The sequence below is a fragment of the Pleurodeles waltl genome, chromosome 2_2 (genome assembly GCF_031143425.1).
Source record: "Pleurodeles waltl isolate 20211129_DDA chromosome 2_2, aPleWal1.hap1.20221129, whole genome shotgun sequence".
Taxonomy (NCBI): domain Eukaryota; kingdom Metazoa; phylum Chordata; class Amphibia; order Caudata; family Salamandridae; genus Pleurodeles; species Pleurodeles waltl.
Genome location: NC_090439.1, coordinates 1,145,622,906 through 1,145,635,454, shown reverse-complemented (window position 1 = coordinate 1,145,635,454; position 12,549 = coordinate 1,145,622,906). Strand labels below are relative to the sequence as shown.

At 41.2% G+C, this 12,549-nt stretch overlaps 1 protein-coding gene across 2 annotated transcripts in view; it reads left to right on the top strand.

The window, feature by feature from the left end:
• The window catches only part of LOC138274853 (glutathione synthetase-like), a 186,661-nt gene that overhangs the window by 14,245 nt on the left and 159,867 nt on the right, over nucleotides 1-12,549 (top strand). For both annotated transcript variants that reach the window (XM_069219019.1, XM_069219020.1), the window contains exon 3: nucleotides 11,785-11,930. In XM_069219019.1, coding sequence (XP_069075120.1) covers nucleotides 11,785-11,930 — 146 coding nt within the window. The remainder of the gene's footprint in view (nucleotides 1-11,784; nucleotides 11,931-12,549) is intronic.

Below are 12,549 nucleotides of genomic sequence, written 5' to 3'. Positions count from 1 at the left end.
GTCTCCATATAAAATGTACTCTCTCTCTGACACCAGAAGCCTGTAGGGCTTCAGTGGGCAGTTGGAAATATGTTTTGTCAGGATAATCGCACATTGTCTTGCAGCTACATTTTAAATCAATGTAAGGGCCCAAATGCAAGGCATTTCTATAATCAATCTTACATATTGTGGACACTTGGTTGAGTTGACAGTTTTCCTACATCTGAGTGTAAACAAAGCAAGATTTTTGCTGAAAGTTTTCAGACAGAAAACGCAATTTAAAGTAAATTCTCGTGCCCCAGGTTTGAGAGAGGGACAACTAAAATCTCAGATTGAGGGCTGCTGTATTGAAGGTGGGTATAGGGTGCAACCTGGCAGTAGACCAGAGACTAGATGGGTCACTGATGATGCACAAACCTGTTTTGCTGGCACTGAGTTTGAATGTGTTGTTTCCCAGCCAGGTAGTGAAAGCCTTAAGATAATTTTGAAAGCCTGTCTGGTTGACAATAGATTGTGCATCTAGATGAATGAGAAGTTGGGTGTACCTGATGGAGGCGTAAAAGGAAAAGCTGAATCTATGAAGTATGCCACCCACAGGAGTCACATAAATCTTAAACTGGGAGAAGAGCTTTGCAGGGTCTCAAATAGTTTTTCGAAAGTAGAGCAGAAGGTAGGGATAGAAACCACTAGAGTTTGCTCTATAAGAACATATTCTAACCATTTTAAGACATTGGCTTTTACATTCAATGCTAAAAGACAGTCTAGAAGAAAGGAGATGAGTATTGTGTTAAAGCCTTAAAAGCAGAAAAGAGTTTCAGAACTTTAAAAGCTGCTCTACCACTTTAATCCAAAAACACGTAAAGGTCAAATACAGCTGCCAACACACATTCAATCGTGTACGCCAGTGTGATTCCTGCTTAGATAGATTTGAAGCACAACTAATGAGTGTTGTGATAATTCACCGTTGGCTACAGTCGCACCATCTATCTGAGTCATTTAGCCCTGTAGATCTCTCGTCTCCCCAAACAGCACCAGCAGTACCCATGGCCCCCACATTAAGCTGATGTTTTCTTCAATATTAGATACAACAATGTCTCAGCGGGTATGATTTAAGACTAAATAAAGAAAAAACTATGAAATTAAGGTTGACACAGGGAAGTATGCAAAATCAGTAAATGTTTATATAATTATTTGATTAATCATAAAAAAACTCTAGGCAGCAAGCACAAAACACAGGGCCAAAGACTGATGGTGAACACAAAATGCTCAAAGTGATCGTGATAGTGAACGGCTCAAGCAAAACACCAAATTTCACATGCATATAGTACATAAAAGAACAAAAATACAGCCGATGGGCAAATGTCATAAACATTCAATTCAAAAAGGCAATTACTTAATATCTTATTCATAGGTTCGACTTAATAATAGTCAAAGTTTTGATCCTTATTCATTTAAGGATCATCATCAGGACAAAAAAGCCCCAGAGTGGTGCTGAAAGGAAATAAGAAAGAAAATATACATTATTAGATTATATAATCTAGACCAATAGAACTGTTAAACACCAACCAAAGTTGGGTCCAATAACGTAACAAATAAAGGATGTATTCAACGATTGGGGCTGTTCAAGATAACCCCACAAAAGAGAGTAAGGAGAAAACTCCTCCCAGTCTGTAAAATGAAGCAACCACAAACAATACGTCAATCCCACAGGGATTCTCGGGAAAATTTGACCGTATCCTCTTTCAAATCTAGGAATGTTTACACCCATGTTCCAATAATTGTAATTGGTTAAAAGTCATAATTTAAAAATTGATGCTCACAAAGATACGGAAATTTTGCTTACCGACCAATGACCTAAATTCAAGCTTGCAAACTATGAGATTATTCTGGTACATCAAACACCGAAAGGCACAAGTTAGATTATGGGCCTCGTTACGAGTCTGGCGGTCACCAGACCGCCAGACTCGCGGTTGGCGGCCAGACCACTGCCAATGCAGTGGTCCAAGTGCCACATTACAACCCTGGTGGTCGGGCCGCCTGGGAACTGCCAGCTCCACCAGGATCAGAGATCCCAGCGGTCTGGAGGTAGGTGGCAGTCCTAATCCGCCAGTGCAGCGCTGCAAGCAGCACTGCCCTGGGGATTACAACCTCGTTCTCCGCCTGCTTTTTCATGGCGGTAGCACCACCATGAAAAGGCTGGTGGAGAACGGGTGCAGGGGGGCCCATGTACTGCCCATGCACTTGGCATGGGCAGTGCAGGGGCCCCCCTGGCCAGCCCTATCGCTAAGTGCACTGTCTGCCTTGCAGACAGTGAACATTGCGAGGGTGCTGGTGCACCCTGCAGGCTACAGCATTACCGTCGGCTTGATTATGAGCCAGAAACAATGCTGTAGCCTGGGTCCGGCTAGGCCAGTGGGCAAAAACTCAGGTTTCTGCCCCCTGACCTACCGGAAAACTCTTAACTCCGGCGGGGAAGTCACCATGTTGGAGGCGGACACCCTGTCGGGAGTTTTGCAGATGGAGTTTTCCGTCTGCCAAACTCAAAATTTGCCACTATGTGTCCTCAAGGAAATACAAAGAGACATAAGTAGTAATAAATGCAAAAATGTGAAAAGCAACAAAAACTTCTCTAGCAGAGTGACAACCAGTGTTTATGCGGGGTAACCACAGTGATTTCCAACAAATGCCGCCAGTGAAAGCAACCCAATTTAAAAATTGAACCTCACAACGATACAGAAATTTTGCTTACCGAGCAATGACTCAAATTCAAGCTAACAAATTATGAGATTCTTCCGGTACATCAATTCCCAAAAGCCACATGTTAGAATATGGGCCTCATTACGATTTTGGCTGTCTTTTGAGAAGACCACCGCAGTGACGGATGCCAAAAGTACGCCATGTCGGCGGTAATCCGACCGCCGTATTAAGAGTTACACTGTGAAATCTGCCAAAAAACAGGCAAATTTCAGAAACAGCCAGGACACTGGAGGACGAAAAAGAAGCGGTCCCACCACCGGCACCACCAGCCTGACAAAAGTCCTCCCATCAGATTACAATCCACAAATCACGACAGCAGTTCTTCCATGGCGGAAAACCATTGGCGGTGTGAACCGCAGCAGTCTCAACTTACATCACACTGAACATAACACTACATTGGATAGTCGTGCCGGTCCGGAAGAAAGTCATAAGTACAGGCCAACCATGATGACGTGCAGGCTGGCTACAGGGAGCAAATTATGCCCACTGAACAAAAGTACCTTAAATCCATCCTGGTTGAGGAACATTGCAAGGTCCTGCGTCAAGGATGCGTTGCATAGCTGAGGCGCTGTGATGCAGGGTCCTGCATTGTCATAGAGGATCCCATCAATAAGGGCTTGCAATGCAAAGTCCGGTGTTGAGGATGCAAGGCGATGCGCCGGGTCCGAGGATCGTTGAGGCTGTAATGCGAGAACCTGCATCATTGTCCAGGCTGCCATCAAGGAGAGATTTGCGATGTTAGGCTGGCATCAGGGAGGTGTTAAGGCAGCGGTTCTTCCGATAAGGGCTGCAAATTCGATGTGTAGTGCTTGTGATGGGAGAATCCTTGCTGCAGAGGCACTGTGTTAAGACTGCTCTAGGTTGCACCATGCAGCAGAGGAGATGCATCGGTTCTGCTGGAACCACAGGTGGGCTGGCAGAGCACCTTCAGGCCCACTTTCAAGGGTGGCACCATTTGCCAGGGCATGACTGACAGATGGCAGAGTCCAGGTGCTGGGGTCAAGGTTCTTGGAGCCTTCTGTCCCTGAGGCTCTAGTCAGGAGGCCACCCAACTAGGCCTTGGAGTCACTCTGGAGCCAAGGGTACAAGAGATGCAGGTCCAGTTCTCCTCACCCAGGCAAGAGGGCAGCAGGTCAGCACAGCACGGCAGCTGTCCTTCAGAGCAGCAGTCCAGCAGTAGCACAGCAGTTCTTCTTCCTGGCAGTCTCCAAAGGTCCAGAAGTGCACTGAAGTGGTGGTGTCTGAGGTCCATTATTTATACGTGGGCCTTCCTTTGAAGTGGGAGAGGCTTCTATAGGTTTCCCTTTGAAGTGCAGACAAGGGCCCCTCCCATCTGTTTCCTGACAAGCACTTGGCAAACACTCTTTTACAGGAGATGGTGTTCTAAACTTCCTTACACTGGCAAAGAAGGAACTAATGTATGTAAGTGGATAATCTCACTCCCAACGAGTTTTCTCAAATATGGTAAATGTCATTCCTTGTAACTCCATGTCCGTGCTTATAGAATGTACTGCTGTTACAAGTTCTAGCTTGGATCAAGCAAATACTACTTAGGAAATTAATTGAAATCCCAATTGGAGTGATAGGAAACAGTGATAATAAACACAAAGTCATGTCTCATTTCCTAGATTGCCTTTGAACCGGTTGTCACCTTTCCTGTAAAATTAAGAAGGCTCAACCAATGTAAGGCAACTTAGGGGAGGGTGGGCATGAGTGCACGTGAGTGACAGGCAGAGAGATGTGTGTGGTCAATACCATGTTTAAGGTTGGCAAGGGAGTTTTAAGCACCAGAGCCTGAACTCCCTCCCTAGCCACCTAAGGTTTATAGATTTGGAATCTGTTTTTAGAAAGCAGCTAAAGACTTGTATTTTTGGAATCCCTCAAACATTGCTACTCCCTTAATCTCTAAGGTATTAGTTCCTTTCTCTCATCTGATTCAATCCTACCAAGCAGATGGGATTCACTGTGCACGCAATTGCGCCAGGATGCTCCCTTTCGAGTGACAGTTGCGTTTTACAAACGGCCAATTCAATTCAATTTCTTATCCTGACAGGGGTGTAATACATCCTGTGAAAATATTTGAACTGAATTATTCGCAGGCGAGCTATTATTACCAGGTCACAGGCCCGGGACATGGAACCAGTGTTGTATTGGGGCTGGATGTGCCCTTCCTTCCAAATGCAGACATTGCTTTTTAAACATTGATTAGGTATATGATTCCTTAAAAGATCCTGGTAAATAAATAGTTTTACAATATTAAAAGAAAGAGCGATATAAGTTAGCCCACCATACTGGCTCCTTTTGGGGCTTGCTTACAGAAAGCTTTAGCTGTTTGTTGGACAGACGTATTGATTCCAATACATGTAATATATTTACAGTGGACTTCACGCCAGCCCCATGCTCATAATTTTGTTGTCTATCTCAGCTGCCTGTTTTTGATTTAATGGATTTCCTCTCTATTTTTGTATTTATCCACCCAGGAGCATTTTGGTCTCACAGTGTTCTTATTGTTGTATCATTTGACAGATGACTTGATTGAACTACTCTCTTCTTATTTTAACATTTAACCCTCCATTGGATTACCTGTGTTTGTTTCCTCTCCCCCACATTTCTTTTTTCCCCCTTGTGTGCTCTACTTTTGCCTCCTTCCCATTACAGTACACCCATGCACATGCTTCACCACCCATCTTTGAATGAATTAATAGAAAACCCATTCAAAATTGTTTACCATGCATGAACACGGATCATGATGGGTGAGGCCAAAAGCATTGTCAAAGCCAATAGCTCGACCTTCTATAGGTGAGTCCTATTGACTTTACTAATGCTTGTTTCATAATTGCACTTGGTATTCCATCACGGTTTGCAGACGTGCTATCCTTCAGAGAAATTATTATTTTATTAATCATGTCAGTTATAAGGCACATTTCGGATTCATCAATCCTCTCGAAATTGACTTCAGACTACCTCTGCTTCTATTGATGATTTATATTAAGAAGTCAAGCATTTTATGACATTTTAAAATTCTGATTGGATTGTAAAAGTTAGCTTCCCTGTGAAATAAGTGTCAAAAAGTACTCTGACATTTTCGGCTCCGATGTCTTCCTCCATGTCTAGCCATGTTTCCTCAGTTCTAACTACCGTCTTAAATGTAAGCAACATTATAGCTGTCAAATTTGTCAAGTTTGTAGTCTGATGGCACTTCAGTAACCATCTCCAAAGGAAGCAACATTCATTTAGGCACAGGTTTTCAAACCAAGCAGCAAATGTGTTTTTTTCTCTGCGTGCTCAATGTTCACCGATATTGACTTTTATTTAAGACTAAGAATTCTGATTTCTTGCATGTCAACTTTTGTAGCAAAGGATTCTGGGCGAAAGAGAGGTAGGCATAAAAATCTCCAACGCCATTCAAACAGAGGTCCTAGATTTCCCCGTACTTTTAGTTCCACTGACACCACTTGGAGGCAGGAACAACTGTATTAGTCTTTTGTTCGCAAATTCTATAGACCCAGGGCCCAATTCACAAAGGTAAACTTAGACCAAAAGTCTAAGTTTAGACCAAAAGTGTAAGTTTAGACCTAAAGTCTAAATTCACTCATAATAAAGTTAGACATTTGGTCTAACTTTACACTTTACACTTTTGGTCTAAGTTTAGATCAAAAATGTAAGCTTAGCCCAAAAGTCTAACTTTACTGTTAGTTTACACTTTTAGTTTAAGTTTAGAGTAAAATTGTAAACTTAGACCAAAAGTCTAACTTTACTACGAGTAAAGTTAGACTTTTTGTTCTAAGTTTACACTTTTGGTCTAGACTTAGACTTTTGGTTTAAGTTTACCTTTGTGAACTAGGGCCCCACGTTTTGAGTTGCACTCGGGAGAGCAAATTAAATCCTTTCCCCAGGTTTATTGCTTGATGTGTCAGACTCACAGTTTGTTCACACTACAGTTGGGTTAATGTGATTTTAACAAACTGACTGTCTTGACTGACTGTCCTTAAAGAGTGTGCCTTGGCCATGCTGGTGTTTTCATTCCAACATGTAGCTGGGGAGAGGGAGGCAATCTGGAGATTTTGGAATGTGCAACGCAATGGCATCATATGCAGAGTGATGGTAGTCCATGTGGCATGACCAGTGTGGGCTTCCCTTTGTGAATGTTACAACCTTCACTCACTATCTTTTGTTGTCGCTGTGCCTCTAGGATGCCAAGAACACCCAACTCTTTCATTCAAAACTCTAAACAATTACAGCAATATCTTAGGAGCAAATGGTTTTTGAGAAAACATACTTATTTAGAAAGCCATTTACTTACATATTTGAATCCTCCATGTTGCCTTGTCTGACCCATAATTTTCCCAGGAAGAGGAAATGATGGACTATATGATCATTCCCAAGATGATGGGCCAAGTGGATTCCTATAGCTGCTTCCCAATCCAAGATGGTTCCCTTACTTCCTTTGATATCATATCACTTCCTGTCTCTGTAGTATTATAGGCTGCTTAATGTCAGGGGAAGAGGTGCTGGAAAGCAGCCTGTAGTATTTTTCACTGCTATCCCTGCACCTTGCTTTAGATTTTTGTCCCATTGTTTTTCCACAGGATATTCCTCAGATTTCAGAATCTTCAGCAAGTCTCTTGATTCCAGATCCTTCCACTCAGTCTTGAGTAGTTAGTTCCAGCCACTCTTCTTTGACCTTTTTCTTTATCTGCCTATGAATATATTTGCACTGCAGGGGATTTTCTACCATGCAACTTTTCTTGAAGGCACCTGCTTACTATGCTTTGTTTTCTCTGTTTAGGTGGTACCGTATCTACAAGAAGAAGTCCTGTTAACAGCAGGCAGCACCAAAGTCCAGTCAGAAGCCTCAATCTAGTCCGAAACAGTTGTGTTGCAAACTGTATTTATTGTGTCTTGCTTGACAATATTTGGGCACAAGCCAGAAAGCATCTAGCCTGGTTTTAAATAGTCTTTCCTCCTGCTACCACCCCCACCATCTTGGGAAGGAGAGAAAAGGCTGGAGAACATTTCTGTCAGACATGCGTTTATCCATTTAAATAAAGCTCAACTTTTGCTTAGCTCTGTCTTTCTCCCAGTGGCTACCGCTGTGGATAAATACTGGTTCTATGAAAGAGGAGTTTGTTTTTTCTGAACTTTGAAAAGAAGAGCCTGGCATCATCAGCAAAGAAATAGAGATGTTTTTCTGGTGCGGGTTATTTTTGCTTCTGTCTCCCTTGTTAGCGCGTCGGTCCTTAATAAGTAAACTTATAAGGGGACACGTATAGGTCGATGAACCTTTTGACTTGTTTAGGATGTTCTTACCATAGTTCCAGAGCAGAAAACACAATGATCAATGAACAATAATCAATAATCATTAGTCAAATCAATGATCAATGTAGTTAGTAAAATGCACACCCCATGACTGAAAGGTCATGAATAACCACACCTTTAATTAAAGTTCAGTAAGTTTATTTCCCTTGTCTTAACAGTGCTAAAGTCATATAGATTAAGCTTCACGTCAGATCAAACGCAATTACTAATAATTGTTAACCAAAAGACACAAGAAACATGAACTAATCAAAGCTTGAATCACAATGCATTCCAAAGCATCAGTACAAATCATTAGTAAAACCAATTTTAATAAGACTGCAGTATCCATATAGCTCAGCAAAATAGTTTGTCAATCAATTGTCCCTGCAAATGTCAGTCATCATGTGAAGGGCCTTAACTAACTCCAATTAGCATCAGCATGTGGTGCTTCATGAAAAACAATTTAGAACACAAATTTGGAAAACATCTACCTAAAGAAAACTATTGGTACCAGAAAGAAAAGGCACAAAAATGCAATTCAGTCACATTGTCATATCTACCTATCCATGGTATGGGTCAGCAGGCAGAGTCAGTCTTTGTACTCAGGTCATCAATCGATCAGCAAAACATCAGGCTCTCAGTCAGAGAATATGAGCCCAATGACAGAATCCTGAATCTCTTCTTAAGTCAATATCGCATCTCATAACGGAGTAAGATCAAATCTGTTTGTGTTCTCCTCTGTCACGTTGTTATATCAAAGTCACCCAAACTATCCCCTAATTTCCAATTGGTCAATTAATCGTACATTATTACTCTGTCCAACAATTTTCAAATTCCAAATCTATGAATTCTAGTATTTCACACTTCACATGTCGTTGATTGGTCTGCTTTACGATGTTCTCATCATCCGGCTTGTCAGGTATCGAACTGGTTGCATCTTTGTTTCCAGTCAGTTTCTTTATTGTTTGCGTCCTGGGAAAGTACATCTCACACACATTACACACGATTGATGCACTTTTAAGAACACTGTCTTCTGCTAGTCGGTTCTCATGGAAGGCTTATGCTAAGCATTTTATTAAATCACTGAGCATTTCACAGTTAGTTCACTCTGTCAGCATTTTCTTTTAAACGCTAAGAAATACAGCTTCTGCATGAGGCCTGGCAAAATTAGGCCAAGACACTCGCTAAGTTAAGGCCTACAGTTTATAATCAAGAACATATTTCATAAACCTTAATATGACATATTACTACGTTAATCTAAGCCATTTTCAATATTTCATGTGGATTAATAATTATTTAGTACAATTCGTGATCACTGGTGGCCATTCTTCGAGGTCACAATTTCAAACGTGCACATTATTTTTCTACGTTATTCATTTTTCTACATAAATCATTATGGAAATACGTGAACACTCATTAATAATTTCTAATTAAGACATCTGCTTCAGCATCCTCAACAGCTGGAAAGAGCCTATCAATTTCAGAGTGCTGTGTTTATAGAGATGAAAAGTTGAACTGTCAATTAATAGGAGAGGATCATGTCCTGACCAAAAGGGCAAAGCCCATATGATTGAGATCCTTCATGGAACAGGTTTTAAAGAAGTGAGGAGTACTGTGCAGCCTATGAGTCTAAAATGACACACAAATCTACACCCTAGGCACTGTACCATCCCTGTCCCCAAGGGTTCCTTTATGTGGCTCTGGAGTACATGGATGTCTCCACTGGCTTCATCCAAGTGCCATGACTCTGGAATAATATGAATGTTTTGATAGCCCTAACTTTAATGGCAATGTAATATTTAAAGTCTTGCTTGATCACTGACCCTGACTACCAGTTTTCAGATCCTGCTTTTTAAGGCCCTGTGTTCAGTCAGTTTGATGGCCTTCCAAATATCGTGACCATGATGGGTCAGTTATAAGACATGGGCCCCTGAAATTTGGGACCGTACGGGGTTATAGCTGACAAGGCCTCCTGGTCTGTTAGCCAGATATTGTTGGAGGGACCTAAAAGCATTCACCGAATTAACTGATCTCTCTCCTCAGCATATGTTCACCATACCAAATGTATCAGAACTCAGACTATTGGACCATTAATAGTCAGGTGAATATTGATCTGAGACTGTCAGAAACGGTGCTACTTGAAGACATTACTTTTATTTCCAAGACTGATGCTGCCATCTACACCTTACACCATTTGTTCTGAAATATTCCCATCCTGCTTGCTTTTCTCCGATAAACTCACCTTAGTACTTGCAGGGTGCTCTCTTGGCTGGACGAGTCCATACTGCGTGCAAGCTGGGCTCACATTTCTAGCCTAGACAAGCTACCTAGCGTTCAGAACCACCTTACACATTTTTTGTGTTTTTGGTTGCTGACGCTAAAATCAGATTACCAGGATTCTGCACCCTGTGGAGTAGTTCACTGTTTAAAATATTATGTAGAGCCCACAAGTCTTTGGGTACAGATTTCACCACATGCAGGGTTCTACTTTTACAAAACCCACATACCATGAGAGCAGGACACTCATCAATATAAATTCAAACCACACACTTGATTAACTATCTGTCCATTTTGAAAACAAACAGAATAACACAATTGAAATAAGTCAATCTGTCTCCAAGGAGGATTCTTCTTGTGGCACATCATCCTAATTCTAACCATAACCGTCCAGAATTATCAAAACACAACAAACCAGAGGCACAGCTTTGAACATTCTCTTTTAGGCCTGTGCAACTCTTGTTAGAGGACTGAGAAACAATGCCATTTTGACAGCTCTGCACTCATCACTAGACCTCAGAAATCTCTATACCACATAGTGTACCATTTTCCATCTGAAGGAACCTTGACTTCAAGGACACAGACACTTGAAACTCTGTGAAGATCCCCATTTGTTGGTAAGATTCACCTTGATCACCTTAGGAGGTTTTCCAAACTTCGATTTTTTTTATCAGCAACCTCAGCCCTCAACTACAAACATCCCCTGCTTGGGGATACCTCTCCAAGCAGCACCTGGCCATCAGTGACCAATATCAGTGCCACATCTCTGACATTGCATAGGAAACAGTTGCTTCTGTTCTCATTGCACGTAAACATGGCTTTGGATGGAGTATAGTGACATCATAAGCAACTTAGCCCATCCGGTAGTGACCTTGATGCATTTCTATGCATTTGCACAATCATTGGACCTAAAGAGGAAGGATACAATAATCGTTTTTTCCATGTAACACTTCCTGAGCCCTCTTCGTCATTAATCTCTACAATACGCCTCTAATGCCTAATGGCTGTACCACTAGGTGCTTTAAGTTAAGGAATAGTGAGTCGCCCTCCCTCTTCACTCAAACAGCTTAAGCCATGGCTAATAACAAGTCCTATGCACCCGGTAAACGGGTTGCATCTGTTTGTGTAGTCCCATGCAGTGGTGGTCAGTGTTTTTCTAAAATATTGCTTTACTAAAATACTTTATTTTGTGACTAATGCTTTTCTTACTTTTTCATCCTCCAGTATTTTGTGTTTGTAAGGGTCATTCTATAATGTTTTCTCATGTTTTATCACACTATAGCTCTTATGTACAAACACATTTCCCTCAAGACACAGAAAGGGTAAAGCTCTTTGATACATCCAACCATATATTGTTCCAAGTATGTGTCAATTAGAGAAAACATTAATTATCCTTTGATTATTTAGTGATGTATTCATTAACACCTCAAGTATCTGCAAACAAAACATTTATTTCTGCATTTCTCTCCCTAGGTGGTGACTTACTGTCCATTTGTGTTGCTTCCCTCTCCTGTGCCAAAGGATCTCTTCCATCAAGCCAGAGCTGTTCATCAAGATTACAACCTGCTTGTGGATCTGGTTAGCCAGGATTATGGTTTTCTAGAAGATGCCCTGGCAAGGTAACTTAATAAATACTTTCATTTGTTGTAGGTAGGAGCACTTCCAGTGCCTGTGTTTATGTTTTTTAGCTATTTATTTGCAGGTTTGTAACCCTTTAAGTACTGAGGCTTTTTCATTCCATTGCTGAGCCCCTTTTTGCCTATTTGGGATACTTTCTGCTTAGGCCTCTGTAACTTTTTTTTTCCCATTTAAGATATCCATGCCAAATTTGTGCTCCTATTTCCCAACATCACGGGTATTCCGATAATACCCGGGGTTTGTGAATTCCCCTGGAGGGAATCGTAAAATTGCATAAATAAAACTAAGATTTGAATATTTTGGAGAAAAAAAGAAAAAAGTGCTTAGCAAAAAAGTGTCTGCTATATTGCTAAAAATGGCATCAACAAGAGGTTTTCTGTGCTCAAGTCCTAATCTTCCCATGCTGAGCTATATGTGCAAAACTATTTTTTACCACCGTTTTGGCATTTACCTAAGAGGTAGCTATTTTTTCTGAATTTTTATTTTTGTACTTTTAACCTATTTCCAGTTTATGGTTGAAACCGAAGCTCATGGGTGATCCTGGAAAGCTATAGATTTCTGAAAAGTAACATTGTAAATTCAACAAGGGGTAATTTCTGT